This window comes from Anomaloglossus baeobatrachus, chromosome 5 (genome assembly GCF_048569485.1).
Source record: "Anomaloglossus baeobatrachus isolate aAnoBae1 chromosome 5, aAnoBae1.hap1, whole genome shotgun sequence".
Lineage (NCBI taxonomy): Eukaryota > Metazoa > Chordata > Amphibia > Anura > Aromobatidae > Anomaloglossus > Anomaloglossus baeobatrachus.
The window spans coordinates 264,843,683-264,860,194 of record NC_134357.1 but is presented as its reverse complement, the minus strand read 5'-3'; the positions used below and the strand labels follow the sequence as shown (position 1 = coordinate 264,860,194).

At 49.7% G+C, this 16,512-nt stretch overlaps 1 protein-coding gene across 2 annotated transcripts; it reads right to left on the bottom strand.

Annotated features, from left to right (window-relative positions):
• On the bottom strand, positions 1 to 14,574 carry LOC142311227 (uncharacterized). 2 transcript variants are annotated; one of them, XR_012754248.1, is made up of 2 exons: positions 14,511 to 14,574; positions 1 to 1,430 (listed from the first exon to the last, which is right to left on the bottom strand). XR_012754248.1 is itself a non-coding variant. In XM_075349446.1 (2 exons), the coding sequence occupies exons 1-2, from the start codon at positions 13,689 to 13,691 to the stop codon at positions 535 to 537; spliced, it is 918 nt and encodes a 305-aa protein (XP_075205561.1). In that variant the 5' UTR covers positions 13,692 to 13,726; the 3' UTR covers positions 1 to 534. The 2 variants fall into 2 exon arrangements, 1 of the variants encoding a protein (XP_075205561.1); XM_075349446.1 differs by lacking the exon at positions 14,511 to 14,574 and adding an exon at positions 13,670 to 13,726.
• Between the last annotated feature and the right edge of the window lie 1,938 nt (positions 14,575 to 16,512).

Sequence of the window (16,512 nt, the reverse complement as noted above, 5' to 3'; positions counted from 1 at the left end):
TAAGGCAAAAAAAACATATATTTTTATTTCAACAGGTTTAGAGATTGTGTGTTGTATCCAGACTACCCCACCACTCCATGAGACGCAATCTTCATAAGGGCCGTTACACTGAAACACTATTTTCCCAGTATACATACACCAACATCACCCCCCATACACACATCATAGGTAATGTCTTCTGCTTCTTAATGAGAACTTTGAGAAAACGGACATCTTGTGGGGGTTAGTCCTCTTCACTGACGTATTGTCTGTGATTAAACATCTGGATATCTTTTAATAACAAAGGAGGAGTTCTGGGTTAATTAGTGAATACGGTGTTTTGTAGCTTGCCGGCCAAAGATAAAGATGATGGGCAGAGGGCCATGGTTCGATATGGTCTTGAAATCATTAGTTGTATGACCGGTTGTCTTTAAGCTTGCAGATGCCTCTACTCTTCTTGTGAAACCCAATTCCCCCATCCAGTCTGATAATGTGCAGAAATGCTTACACACTTGGGTGCCAGTTCTAGCTCTTAGATTTAACCCAACTAGAATTTTAAGCGTCCTGGTCCTTTAACATTTTTTCACTGGTAATAAAGACGGGTGGTGGTTTTGGGTGAGTCATCTCATGTCGTAGAAGCTTGGAATATTGAGTAAAGTCTTTACCACAAACGGAACAGAGAAATAGAACTTCCAAAGGGTGAATTTTCCTGTGTGCTACTAGCTCTGCCTCCACTTTGAAGCATTTGCCACAGTCACTGCAGGTGTATTTTCTCTCACGATAGTGCATTAGCTGATGGTTGAAAAGGTCGTCAGTTTTTGCAAAACTATTCCCGCACTCTGAGCAGGAGTAGAGCTTTTTTCCAGAGTGTATCTTCCCATGGGTGACCAAGCTTGACCTGGCATTAAAGCATCTCCCACACTCACTGCAGCAGTATGGCTTCTCCCCGGTGTGTGTCCGCCGGTGTATCACAAGAGCGGTGTTATGCCGATAGTACTTTCCACACTCTGTGCAGGGAAAGAGTTTGAGGTTCACCATGTGCATTGACTCATGGCAGCCATAAGCTTCAGTGGTGGCAAACATTTTTTTGCACTTGGAACAGTACGTGGGGCTGGGGACAGAAGAAGGAGCAGTGTCTGACTCTCCAAACCTTCTGCCTCTGGAGTGCTTGTTATGTTCCAGCATATAACTGCTGCTTTTACTTATGCCCGCCGTAGAGGAATACTGCATCTGAAGGTGTTGTCTTGGGGGGTGAAAGGTCGGCATCAGGAAGCATCCCTCTTCATTTGGGGTACAATCCATGCTACTGAGGGTCTCTGTGTAATTATAACTGACCGCAGTATGTTCATCTAGCTCCTCATTTATATTGCCTAGCTGCATTTTGCCTGTGGACACACTGTTAACTGTGAAATTTCCTTGGTCACACCAGACTGCTTCTCCTTTATCCTTACCTATAAGATAAAAACATTCAGATTATCCCCATAAAGTGGTAAAACTCCCTCCTACACCCTGTGGTGGCCATTGCTATAGAAATGTCATACATTGACTATTCAAAGGGATCAAAATAAGACATTCTTTTCTATGTGCAACAATGGATTGAAAAAGTTTTATGTCCTATATGGACCAATCTGCAATGCTGGTGTGTGTGGATGATGTAGGACGTTATCCACACTGAGCTGGACAGAAGGAGGACGGCGATCACCGCAGAGATGGGGTGCCGGACCGGAGAGCAGCGACACCCATCGGAATGGATCACCCCCTAGGTGAATATAATAAAAGTGGGGGGTTTTTATATTATACAGAGCGATTTGGGCACTTATACACAGCAATGCTTTATATAAGGGCTCACTGGTAGTGGCCAGCATCTTATGGAGGCCAAATCTGGTGACAGGATCCCTTTAACCCCAAGTCTGGACAACCCCTTTAAAGCATAATTGTTGATTTTAAATTTTTATTTAATAATAATTAGTACCACATCAAAAATAAGCAACTTTACAATATATCTTAGACAAATTTGCTTCTTTCTCCTTTTGACTGATTTTTCATTCTCAAAATTCTCAATTCTGAGGTAAAATCTTTATTCAGTGAAGACTTTCCCATTACTGAGACAAGAGATGGCAGCTGTTAAGGCCCCTTTACACACTGAGACTTTCAGCGATCCCACCAGCGATCTCACCTGATAGGGATCGCTGGTAAGTTGCTAGGAGGTTGCTGTGAGAGGTCACACAGTCAGACGCTCCAGCGATCCCACCAGCAACCTGACCTGGCAGGGATCGCTGGAGCATCGCTACAACGGTGTTGCTGGTGAGCTGTCACACAGGCAGATCTCACCAACCAGTGACCAGCCCCCAGCCAGCAGCGACGCACTGAAGCGATGCTGCGCTTGGTAACTAAGGTAAATATCGGGTAACCAACCCGATATTTACCTTGTTATCAGCGCACGCAGCTACACGTGCAGAGAGCAGGGAGCAGCGCACACTGTCTTAGCGCTGGCTCCCTTGCTCTCCTAGCTACAGTACACATCGGGTTAATTACCTGATGTGTGCTGCAGCTACATGTGCACAGTGCAGGGAACAGCGCACACTGCTTAGCGCTGGCTCCCTGCTCTCCTAGCTACAAGCACACATCGGGTTAATTACCCGATATGTGCTGTAGCTACACGTGCAGAGAGCAGGGAGCCACGCACACCGCTTAGCGCTGGCTCCCTGCTCTCCTAGTTACAGCACACATCGGGTTAATTACCCGATGTGTACTCTGCTACACGTGCAAGAGCAGGAGCCGGCACTGACAGTGAGAGCGGGCGGAGGCTGGTAACGAAGGTAAATATCGGGTAACCAAGGACAGGGCTTCTTGGTTACCCGATGTTTACCGTGGTTACCAGTGTCCGCAGAAGCCGGCTCCTGCTGCCTGCACATTTAAGTCCCATTTACACACTGAAACGTTCTAGCGATCATGCTGCACAGCGGGAAACAAAGAACCAAAGAATGGTCCTGAACGATTTGTAGCGATCACAATTTCACAGCAGGGGCCAGGTCGCTGATGTGTTTCACACACTGCAATGTCGCTGGGGAGGTCGCTATTATGTCACAAAACCGGTGACGTTACAGCGATGTCGTTTGCGATGTTGCAGTGTGTAAAGCCACCTGTACTGATGAGAGTCTATAATGATGGGAAAAGCAAAAGCAAGAGGGAGTTACTAGAGGCGGGGGGGGGGGCTCGAGACAGAGCTCTTCCTTCTCCCTCTCCTTTCTGCATAGAATCTTATAAAAACCAACAGCCATCTCCTATCTCTGTAATGTAAAAATCTGTAAATCTGTTCACTGAATACAGATTTTACCCAGTAATTGAAAATTTGGAGAATGAACGATCAGTCCAGGATGAGAAAGAAGCAACTTTTTCTGTTAAAATATATCAATGTAGCACGCCTTCTGTCTTGGGGTTATATTTGACTCCGATCTCTCCTTCACTCCCCATATTCATTCACTCGCTCGTTCATGTCAATTCCACCCTAAATGAGAAGTAATATCCAGGCGGCACTCAAAAGGCTAAAGGTGTAGCCGAAAACGTGTTCTCTTTGTTTGTATTGTGCTTCTATGGATTAAATCCTAAAGATTACTGCAAGTTTTGGAGTGCCGGTCTTATGTTCATATATACATTCCACCTAAAAAACATCTCTAGAATTCATTCTTTTCTTACCATTGACTTTGCAAAAACTCTTACTGTCGCTCTCATTCATTCTCGCCTGGATTGCAATTCTTTACTAATTTGTCTCCCTGTCACTAAACTCTCCCCTCTCAAATCCATTCTGAATGCCGCAGCCAGAATCATTTTCCTCTGCAACCGCTTCACTGAAGCCTCTGCTCTGTGCCAGTCATTACACTGGTTGCTTATCCGCTACAGAATCCAACATAAACTTATCACTTTCACCCACACAGCTCTCCACGGTTCTGCACCGCCCTACATCTCCTCCCTCATCTCTGTCTATCACCCCACCCGTGCCCTCCGCTCTGCTAATGACCTAAGACTGACATCCTCCATAATCTGAACCTCCCACTCCCATCTTCAAGATTTTTCATGAGCTGCACCTATGCTCTGGAACACACTACGAAGAACAATCTGATTAAGGCTGGAGTCACACTGGCGTATGGCATCTGATGCGAGAGTATAGTGGGCTTTAAACACAGCGACATCGCTAGCGATGTCGCTGGTGAAAGCACCTGCCCCCATCGGTTGTGCATCACGAGCAAAATGCTCGGACCCGTCACACATACTTACCTGCCTAGCAACGTCGCTGTGGCCGGCGAACCGCCTCCTTTCTAAGGGGGCGGTTTGTTCGGCATCACAGCGACGTTACTAAGCGGCCGCCCAATAGAAGCGGAGGAGCGGAGATGAGCGAGCCAAACATCCCGCCCACCTCCTTCCTTCCTCATTGTGGGCGGCCGCAGGTAAGGTGATGTTCCTCGTTCCTGCGGTGTCACACATAATGATGTGTGCTGCCGCAGGAACTACAAACAACATCGTACCTGCAACAGCAACGATAATCGGGATAGGAACGACGGGACAACGATCAACGATTTGGTAAGTAATTTTTATAGTTAACAGGTCGTTCCTGCGTTTCACACGCAACGACGTCGCTAACGAGGCCGGATGTGCGTCACAAATTCCGTGACCCCAACGACATTTTGTTAGCGATGTCGTTGCGTGTAAAGCCCGCTTATCGGATGCGATATGCTAATAACCCCTGGCTCGGGCTCTGCTGCGAGCGTGAGCCGAGTGTCATGCGACTGTGACTCAATTTTGCGATCAGGTCACAGCTGTGAAACTGAGGGCGGGCTCTGCAGAGGAGAGGGAGGGGTTAATCCCCCCCATCTCCTCTATTGTCAGCCTGTGCGTTTGTCGCACTGCACTGGGAGAACATCCGAGTGCAGTCCATTGTATCTCTCGCACCCATTCATTCTTGAATGGGTGCGAAATGGGTGCGAGTGATATGGCTCTCGCAGAAAATAGCAGCATGTTGCAACTTTTCTAGCATCCAGAATTTGGATGCGAGAAACGCTGACCAACTGCTCTCCCTCATTGACTAGCTTTGGTCAGAGTGCAATGTGAGATTTTCTCGCATTGCACTCATCCGATTTCAACGCTCGTGTGAGTGTACCCCAATTCCCAATATCCACACCTTTAAGCGGGCCCTAAAAACGCATTTCTTCAGACTAGCCTATCACCCCTCCCTCATCTAATCTAGTCCCTTTCTGCCCTTCATAAAATTTACTTCCAATTCTTGTCTCTTGTATTTTCTGATTCCATTCCTCTTCATGTACTTTTTTACACTGTGTATGTATAAATTCTGGCTGGTGACCAGTCAATGCAGCTGGTTTTGAATCCCCTATTAAATCGATGGCTGGACCATATATGACAAGCTTTTCTCCCCCCCATTCACCTTTTGTGTCTCCCCTATTTCCTCATAGACTGTAAGCTTATGAACAGGGCTTTCACTCCTCTTGATATCTTAATTTTGTTATTCTGTATTGTCTCATATTGTCTGTACATGTCCCCTCTGAATTGTAAAGCGCTGCGGAATATGTTGGCACTATAGAAGAAAAAAAAAATAATATATATATCTAATATATAAAGCTCAGTGTATGTATGTATGTACCGTATTTTTCGGACTATAAGACGCACCGGACTATAAGACGCACCCTGGTTTTAGAGGAGGAAAATGGGAAAATAAAACTTTAAGCAAAAAATGTGGTCATGACACACTGTTATGGGGCGAGGATCTGCTGCTGACACTGTTATGGGGGTAATGTCCCCAAATTCTCTACTAAGGTACCCCATCCTGGTAATGATCCTCCTGCCTTGTATATGATCCTGCTATAAACCCCCATCCAGCCTGTTCACATACCCCCCCCAGCCAGCCTGTTCACATACCCCCCATCCAGCCTGTTCACATACCCCCCCCATCCAGCCTGTTCACATACCCCCCCCATCCAGCCTGTTCACATACCCCCCCCCCCATCCAGCCTGTTCACATACTCCCCCCCCATCCAGCCTGTTCACATACCCCCCCCCCCATCCAGCCTGTTCACATACCCCCCCCATCCAGCCTGTTCACATAACCCCCCCCCCATCCAGCCTGTTCACATAACCCCCCCCCCATCCAGCCTGTTCACATACCCCCCCCCCATCCAGCCTGTTCACATACCCCCCCCATCCAGCCTGTTCACATACCCCCCCATCCAGCCTGTTCACATCCCCCCCCCATCCAGCCTGTTCACATCCCCCCCCCATCCAGCCTGTTCACATACCCCCCCATCCAGCCTGTTCACATCCCCCCCCCCCATCCAGCCTGTTCACATCCCCCCCCCCATCCAGCCTGTTCACATCCCCCCCCCCCCATCCAGCCTGTTCACATCCCCCCCCCCCCATCCAGCCTGTTCACATCCCCCCCCCATCCAGCCTGTTCACATACCCCCCCCATCCAGCCTGTTCACATACCCCCCCCATCCAGCCTGTTCACATACCCCCCCCATCCAGCCTGTTCACATACCCCCCCCATCCAGCCTGTTCACATACCCCCCCCATCCAGCCTGTTCACATACCCCCCCCCATCCAGCCTGTTCACATCCTCCCATCCTGCTATATGCCCCCATGGTGCTCATATACCATCCTGGTATATGGCCTGTATCCTATAGCACAGAGAAAAAAAATAAACGTTTATACTCACCTTTTCCTCACTCCCTGCAGCACCGATCATCTTCCTCTCTGGCACGCTGATCTGTGTGTGTGGAGCCGTTCCCCTGCTGCATCGCGATGTCTTCCTGTCTGTGCCGATCAGCTGACCGGCTCAGCACAGATCAGCTGACCGGCACAAACAGGAAGACATCGCGTGCAGCAGGGGGCGGCTCCACACACGGGGACGGGTGAGTGCACTGATTCACTGCACCCCGCGCTGGTAATGACGCGCGGGGGGCAGTGAATACAGCCGCACATGATCACTCCAGGCTGTAATTGCCAGGGGTGATCATGCGGCGGCTCTTTGCTATGCGCGCGTCCCCGCTCGTCCTCCCGTCCACCTGTCAGCACCGGCTTCAGCGCTGAGAGATGGCCGGGAGGATGGGCGTGCATATGTAATGAGCGGGCCCACGTGGTCACGGCAGGCGCTGCTGCTGCCTGCTCGAGTCCCCGATGACCCGCTCCACCACAGCACCCTCGTTCCCGGCCGCAGCCCTATAGTCAGACCATAAGACGCACCCCCAACTTTCCCCCAATATTTGGGGGAAAAAAAGTGCGTCTTATGGTCTGAAAAATACGGTATGTATGTGTGTATGTGTATGTATGTCCGCTAAAGGAATTTGCACTGTCGCATTTACAATCACGAAATTTTGCATAGACGCCCCATGTGACTCAGGGAACGTCATAGACTATGTTTGGGCGGGAAAATTTAACCCCGTGCTTTCCAGTTACTCTACAAAAATCCTGCAGCCATTAAACTGAATGGAGCTGGGAGCTGCAGGCTATAAATAGCAACTGTCAGTGGTTGCTATAGGAACAACATAAACTGTTAGTATAACAAGCTTATGTGTGAGGTAATATGATGTCGGTGGTGAGACGGATAAAGAGAGACAGAGACACAGACAGAGACAGCCCGGGCAAAGAGACAGCCCTGGAAAAGAGACAGACGGGCAAAGAGACAGACGGGCAAAGAGACAGACGGGCAAAGAGACAGACGGGCAAAGAGACAGACGGGCAAAGAGACAGAGAGAGACAGATGCAAAGATTGAGACAGATAGACTGATGCAAATACAGACAGAGAGATAGAAACAGACAGACAAGGAAAGAGACAGACAGCAAGACAGACAGACAGCGACACACAGACAGAGACTGGGAGAGAGACAGAGAGACAGTTACTATCCCGGGCAACGCCCGGGTACTACAGCTAATATATATATATACTAGAAGGTGGCCCGATTCTACGCATCGGGTATTCTAGAATTTACGTATTGTGTAGTTCATGTATGATTTTTGTTATAGATATAGATATAGATATATATATATATATATATGTTGTTGTGTGTAGTTACCAAGTGTTTGTGTAGGGCGCTGTACATGTTCTGGGTGTTGTCTGGGTGTGGCGGGGGGGGTGAGAGCGGTGTTGTATGTGTGTTGCGTTTTGTGGAGCGCTGTGTGTCTGTCGCGTTGTGTGTGTGTGTGTTGCGCGGTTTGTGTGGGTGTGGTGTGTTTTGGGGGGAGGTATGTTTTGTGCAATGTGTGTGTTGTGCGGTATGTGCGTATATTTATGTATGCCGCTGTGTTTGTGTGTTGGGTGTTGTGTGTGTGCAGCGTTGTCTGTGTGTGTGGGTGTCTGTGTATGGCGGTGTTTGTGTGTGTGTGTGTGTGTGTGTGTTGGGGGGAAGTGTGCACCTCCCATCGTGCTCCATCCCCCATGCTGCACACCCCCCATCATGCCCCATCCCCTATGCTGCGCATTCCCCATCGTGCTCCATCCCCCATGCTGCACACCACCCATCATGTCCATCCCCCATGCTGCGCACTCCCCATCGTGTTACATCCCCCATGCTGCGCACTCCCCATCGTGCTACATCCCCCATGCTGCGCACTCCCCATCGTGCTACATCCCCCATGCTGCACACTCCCCATCGTGCTACATCCCCCATGCTGCGCACTCCCCATCGTGCTACATCCCCCATGCTGCGCACTCCCCATCGTGCTACATCCCCCATGCTGCGCACTCCCCATCGTGCTACATCCCCCATGCTGCACACTCCCCATCGTGCTACATCCCCCATGCTGCGCACCCCCCATCGTGCTACATCCCCCATGCTGCGCACCTCCCCATCGTGATCCATCCCCCATGCTGCACACTCCCCATCGTGCTCCATCCCCCATGCTGCGCACTCCCCATCGTGCTACATCCCCCATGCTGCGCACTCCCCATCGTGCTACATCCCCCATGCTGCGCACTCCCCATCGTGCTACATCCCCCATGCTGCGCACTCCCCATCGTGCTACATCCCCCATGCTGCGCACTCCCCATCGTGCTACATCCCCCATGCTGCGCACTCCCCCATCGTGCTCCATCCCCCATGCTGCGCACTCCCCATCGTGCTCCATCCCCCATGCTGCGCACTCCCCATCGTGCTACATCCCCCATGCTGCACACTCCCCATCGTGCTACATCCCCCATGCTACGCACTCCCCATCGTGCTACATCCCCCATGCTGCGCACTCCCCATCGTGCTACATCCCCCATGCTGCGCACTCCCCATCGTGCTACATCCCCCATGCTGCGCACCCCCCATCGTGCTCCATCCCCCATGCTGCGCACCCCCCATCGTGCTACATCCCCCATGCTGCGCACTCCCCATCGTGCTACATCCCCCATGCTGCGCACTCCCCATCGTGCTACATCCCCCATGCTCCGCACCCCATCGTGCTACATCCCCCATGCTGCGCACCCCCCATCGTGCTACATCCCCCATGCTATAATAGTTCTCCTATTATACTCAGAGAGGAGTATAATAGGAGCACTGTAATAGGAGGAGTAGTCCTGGGGGGAGAGGAGTATAATGCCGGCTCCCTGCACATGTGTACCGGGAGCCGGTGTACGCTGGTAACTATGATACACATCGGGTAACTAAGGGACCTTAGTTACCCGATGTGTATAATGGTTACCAGCGTTCACGGCCTCCGTCAAGATCCCAGCATCGCAAGGTTATGTCTGGCGCTGCTGGGATCCTGACGGAGCCGGTTTACACTGGTAACTATGATACACATCGGGTAACCAAGGGACCTTAGTTACCCGATGTGTATAATGGTTACCAGCGTTCACGGCCTCCGTCAAGATCCCAGCATCGCAAGGTTATGTCTGGCGCTGCTGGGATCCTGACGGAGCCGGTGTACACTGGTAACTATGATACACATCGGGTAACCAAGGGACCTTAGTTACCCGATGTGTATAATGGTTACCAGCGTTCACGGCCTCCGTCAAGATCCCAGCATCGCAAGGTTATGTCTGGCGCTGCTGGGATCCTGACGGAGCCGGTGTACACTGGTAACTATGATACACATCGGGTAACCAAGGGACCTTAGTTACCCGATGTGTATAATGGTTACCAGCGTTCACGGGCTCCGTCAAGATCCCAGGATCGCAAGGTTATGTCTGGCGCTGCTGGGATCGTGACGGAGCCGGTGTAGAAGCAAGCGATATCCCAGGATGTTGTGAGTGTGTGGATGTGATGTGTGAGGTGTGTGTGAGAGTGAGTGTGATCTGATGTGTGTGTGTGTACTCACCTGGGAGTCGGAGCTCCGTGTCAGTTGGGCCAGAGCGAGCGTGCATTGCGTGAGGGGGGGCGGGGCCTGCAGAGAGCCGGGGCGAGAGGCCAATCCGTGTGGGGGGCGGGGCCATGGTGAGCCCAGCGGCCAATCAGCTTTGTGTCACCGTAAGGACACAATTTTGGAGCATGACAGACGGACAGACAGACAGAATAAGGCAATTATATATATAGATATATATATAGATATATATATATATGTGTATTATGATATTATAAAGTTGCTTATTTTCATGTGTACTATTTATGAGATAAAAAATAAAATGACAGTAACGCTTTATGGAACAATCAGCCCAGATCCTTATTTTCCTCATTTGACTAACACAGCTCTGCTATATCGGACAAGTTTTACCTGCGCCATCTGACAACCTCAAGACAATACAATCACTGATCTCGGGGAGACCAGCCAGAGAAAACACTGCCGGCAGCCAGCAAAGGCGCTCAACACAGTGAAATCCTAGGTGCATTGCCCCCTGGAAAATATGCAAATCAAAAAGGTCCGTGGAGCCTCTGTTAGGAGTCTCAATATGAAAAATAGCCAGATATCCCAAATCAATCACTGATCTCAATTACTTCCCAGAAGGCAATGCACCTAGGATTTCACTGTGTTGAGCCCCTTCGCTGGCTGCCAGCAGTGTTTTCTCTGGCTGGTCTCCCCAAGATCAGTGCTTGTTTTGTCTTGTTGGTCTGCTAGGCATTGCTCTCACCTAGCTAGAATCCTACTCCACACTGATGAGGGGCAATACCCCGAAACAGCTGTCTGTGGATGGATACCTGGCCTTGGTATTTCCCTTGTCATACCTTTAAACTCGTCAAGAGTTGGATATTCACTAAAAGGGCCACTTAATATGGTGGTCTCCTAAAAAGAGCCCCTCCTTGGCTAGGTCCTTCCCGGAGGGATATCTGGCTATTTTTCCGTGTCGAGACTCCTAACAGAGGCTCCACAGACCTTTTTGATCTGACAACCTCAGACATGGTTCCCTTCCATGATCTGATGCTATTACCTCAAGTATAGTGAGTTATGAGCACGTCCCAATCTCATCAATGATGCAAAGGTTAGGAGAGGAGTAAGTATGACTGGTAGAGATTGGCCCCAATCCCCAGACACACTATAAGGCATTTTTTTTTCTTTACAAAATAGCAGCATGTTTTGCACTTTCCTGCTGCCTGTCCTAATGTAGAGGAGGTCAGTGCCTGCCGTAGTTTAGAAACTATACAGATGGCGGCAGACACCTAACTGTGCATCCACTGCCTGAGGAATAAGGGCGCCTGCAACAGATCTTGGGTGGTAGAGGCAATTCAACACTACATTTCTCAAAAATATAAACCCAGATTCCTAACATAAAGCTATGGGTGCAATCAACAATGCAGCGCCTTTGCATGTCTGGTATAACTTTGGGTAGAAAACTATGAAGACAGGTTCCCTGTAAGTGACTGTGCAGGGAAACAGCGAAGAGTCTCTTCACTCTTTCCCTGCACAGTCAGTAGTGGACTACGTTCGGGTGTCCGTCTGCAGAAACGTGTATGTGCAAAAAATGGCACAAAACAGAGCACACGCTAACGCAGTGCGCTCCATAACAGTGAATGACCCTGTCGGGCGCATGCGTCCGGAGCACGCTTTGCAGAGTGGGAGAGGGGCGGTCCGGACGGATGCCCCGACAGGACCTGTGGACGTAGAGAAAAACGCAATGTGAAAGGGGCCTTAGGCTATGTGCCCACGCTGCGGAAAATTCGCGGAATTTGCCGCGATTTTTTCCCGGAAATTCCGCGGATTTTTCAAAAATCCGCAGTACAGTGAGTCCCCAGCCATTTCTATGGCATTTTGGAACTGCTGTACCCATGCTACGTTTTTTTCCGCAGCGGAAATGATGTGAATTTCCCTGCAGAAAAATCTGCAGCATATGAGTTATTCCTGCGGATTTCTCCGCGGGGTCCCATACTTACCTGCCTTGATAGAAGACACCCGAGTCACTTTCCTCCAATGCAGAGGACGGCAGTGGAGCCGGGAGCAGGAAGTGGACGGGGCCTGCACAAGCTCCGGTCATGTGACAGCTGGAGTTGGTTCAGGCCCGCCCACCTTCTCCTACAGACTAGTGATGGGCAGTCCGGCTCTTTTTGGTGATCCGGTTCCCATGGCTCCGCTCACCAAAGAGCCGGATCTTTCAGCTCGTTCTCGGCTCCTTATTAAATATGTGTTCACCGCAGGTGAACACATATTTAAGTTTATAGTAACGCTGCCAAAATCCCGCCCACTTACAAGTGACCAATTAGATTGTTGAGTAGGCGGAGTTTAGCCACGGGTGGGCGTGATTTCAGCAGCGAAAAGAGCCGTTTAGATATTTTAGTGGCTCCCACTGGTGATCTGGCTCCTGTCGGTCACTGCAGGGAGCCGGATCTTTGTGTCGGATCGTTCACGACCGACATATCCCTAGTGCAGACAGACAAGGCCGGAAAGTGAAGTGCTACGTGATGGAGGTAAGTATGAACTCCCCGATCACTCAGCACTTGTTCTGCATTGAGGATGCAGTGCCGAAGCCATGGGTCTGTATCCTCAATGCAAAATGCCCACACCATATCCGCAGGACATTCCGCAGCATGGAAACAGACAGAAGTTGTGCTGCGGATTTCTGGGAACTCCTGCGGAATGTCCTGCGGATATAACCGCAGGACACTTTCCCCGTGGGCATATAGCCTTATTCTCAAGTTTGCAAATGACCTGTGATTACTAAGGATCTGACTGCAGGGACTAATCTTTTGAACCGTGACTATAGATAGCCACGGCTGAATGTAGTGGTGCTGGATAATGTACACTGCCACTCCGTTCATTAAGGCAGTCTCATTAAGGGGGACATGACCAACCAACATCCCATTCACACAGGGCTTGTCAGAACCCAAATTCGTGGGAACAGCAGAAGTCCCAGCAGTCAGAGACCCCGTGGTAGGGAGATTATCTGCTATTACATAAAAAGAGGATGAGCTCCACACATGAGAACACTTTCATTGATCCATGTGAGGAGAGGAGGCTATTTGCCCAATTTGTTAGGGAACCTTGCGTCTGGGCCCCAGTAGAAACTGACCGTAAAGGAATGTGAGGCTCCCATCAAAGTCTCACCTAATGCTCGGCTCTATTCCTGACTTATCCCAGCCTATTCCTTCCTATACAAAGAGAAACATGAGTGAGAGATACGAGGTCACAGCACCGCAGCTCGTGCCCACCAGGATATATTACCTGCCCTGCAGCTGCAGACCGCCCCCCCTCTGCACAGAGCCTACAGGTGTAACACACAGACACAGGGGGTTAATAGAGGACCAATCTGGGGGGCAGCATGCCTTCCTACCCGGTATCCGGGGGGTCTCCATGCTCTGTGTACCCACTGCTCACTCTGTCTTCTACCTTTATGAGATTGATGAGAATAAAGCTGTCAGCCACAAATCCTAATAACACCTGCCTATCAGTGTACAAGAGACCTCCTATAGATCTTCCTGTCACTGCGCTCCTCTCTGCCTGTCAGTGCATGAGACCTCCTATAGATCTTCCTGTCACTGCGCTCCTCTCTGCCGGTCAGTGTATGAGACCTCCTATAGATCTTCCTGTCACTGCGCTCCTCTCTGCCTGTCAGTGTATGAGACCTCCTATAGATCTTCCTGTCACTGCGCTCCTCTCTGCCTGTCAGTGTATGAGACCTCCTATAGATCTTCCTGTCACTGCGCTCCTCTCTGCCTATCACTGTACAAGAGACCTCCTATAGATCTTCCTGTCACTGCGCTCCTCTCTGCCTGTCAGTGTATGAGACCTCCTATAGATCTTCCTGTCACTGCGCTCCTCTCTGCCTGTCAGTATATAAGAGACCTCCTATAGATCTTCCTGTCACTGCGCTCCTCTCTGCCTGTCAGTATATAAGAGACCTCCTATAGATCTTCCTGTCACTGCACTCCTCTCTGCCTGTCAGTATATGAGACCTCCTATAGATCTTCCTGTCACTGTGATTGTCATTATTACTGAGCCCCCCAGCCCTTATTCCCTAATGTGTAAGGACTCGGAGTGCATGATAGCATCCATAGATTAGACACACAAAGGTCTCCTCCTTCTCTGTGACTACAGCCCCTCCCCCCGCAGATAAATACGTGTAGCTCCTTCCTACTACTGCCCCGGAACACTGGGGAGACAGCAGCACTTACCGAGCCGGCCTTCTGTCTGTACAGAGCCGGAGCTGCAACTTCCGGTTCACCTCAAGCCACGCCTACTTTCCTCCTTTCTTCCTGCGAGTGCGTTCCAGGGTCTTAGTTTCTGACTTTGCGTTCCACACATTACTTCCTGAGTTTTGCGTTCCATTATAGCACTACTTCCTGAGTTTTGCGTTCCATTATAGCACTACTTCCTGAATTTTGCATTCCACGGCTTTTAATTCCTGGCGTTATGATCATGAAAACTCCTTCCCCGGAAGCAGGGAATCCTGATTGTCGTGTCCTACCAATAATGGTTCCTATATGTATCTCATACTGAGAATTTCATTTATCACACTTTTGTTGAGGAATTACAAATCCTGATATGTTCCAAAATCCGCTGTGAAACGAAGGTCAACAATTTTGGGGTGTATTCTGGTTTGAGGCTTTTATAGCATATCCAATGGATGTGCCATAAATGTGATAGATTCTGGGCTCTGTACCTATCTCTGATGTGCCCTCTATTCACTTACAAAGCTGTGATGGAGACAGTGCAGCGCCTGACAGCTGCTATATGCTGCCATATCCACAGGCAGCACGTATCAGATACTGGTTGTATGCCTCAGCCCGCTATAGTTGATGCTTCAACATTACTTTAAAAGCCTCCAGGTTCCGATCTGCATCGGAAGATTGTCTAGGCAGAGTCCTGTCACTCCAGAGCAGTGGGGGTAGGACAAGCCGCCGTGGACCCGTCAGTCCATCCAACAGGTCTCCGGTGCGGATCGGTCCCTGGCTGCAGCATCAAATATACCTGACTGAGGTTATATAACCAGGGCCTGATACAATACTGGTGGACTGAGCACCACGTAACCGCTTTCAGGTGCTAAGTGTAACCGGAACGCATGGATTTGGGTCAAAATTTTAGCACCCAAATCGCTGCGTTCATAAAAGCATTGTGCGCACATATCATGCACAATCTTCATAGATTGTACAGGGGACACAGGACGCATGCATTTACACTGCAGTGCTATACGCAGCGTAAATGCATGTAATTACGCAACGTGCGCATGAGCCCTGACTGATCTTTTCACAATCATAAAGCCACGTGCACACATTGAGTATTTGGTGAGTTTTTTACCTCAGCATTTGTAGCCAAAACCTGGAGTGGGTGATAAATACAGAAGTGATGCCGTGTTTCCATTATACTTTTCCTCCGACTGTTCCACTCCTGATTTTGGCGTACAAATACTGAAGTAAAACAATTACTAAATAATCAACATGTACCTGTGGCCCTACAAATACTGAGGTAAAAATCTCACCAAATACTGAACGTGTGCATGTGACCTTACAAATACTCAGGTAAAAACTCACCAAATACTCAATGTGTGTACGTGGCCTTGACTGTTATGTGGTATTGGAATGTATTTACTTTCATTTGATGCTGAAGAGGTTAAAGGGAACCTGTCGGGTCCAATATGCACCCAGAACCACGAGCAGTTCTGGGTGCATATTGCTAATCCCTGCCTAACTGTCCCTGTATACACTAGAATAGATAAAGGGATCTTTGGAAAAAATATCTTTTATCATATGCTAATGATCTCGGGGACTAGTCCCAAGGGCATTGCTTTCCTTGATAGTCGGCCCCATTAGCATGTTAGTACGCCCCTGTGTATGTGCTAACATACTAATGAATGTGCAGCGTCAGTGGATGCTCTCACTCACCTCTCCACTGCCATCGCCACCCGACGCTGGATTTCAGCTTAGTGCGCATGATCCCGAACTTTTGGTCATGCACACTACTTCAGTTTGAAGCCGGAATGCATACACCCGGCTTCATAGTGTGCATGACCGAAACTCCAAGGTCATGTGCATCAAACCGAAATCCAGCGTCGGGCGGCGATGGCAGCGGCGAGGTGAGATCATCCTCTGACGCTGCGCATTCATTAGCATGTTGGCACGTCCACAGGAGTGTGCTAACATGCTAATGGGGCCAACTAGCAAAGGAAGTAGTGCTCTA

What these genes read in the sequence shown, in the direction of transcription:
- LOC142311227 (XM_075349446.1), bottom strand. Translation starts at nt 13,691, where the DNA reads ATGGAGACCCCCCGGATACCGG. An exon ending in GGAGACCCCCCGGATACCGG is followed by an intron (nt 1,431 to 13,669) that starts GTAGGAAGGCAT and finishes TTTATCTTATAG; the next exon opens with GTAAGGATAAAGGAGAAGCA.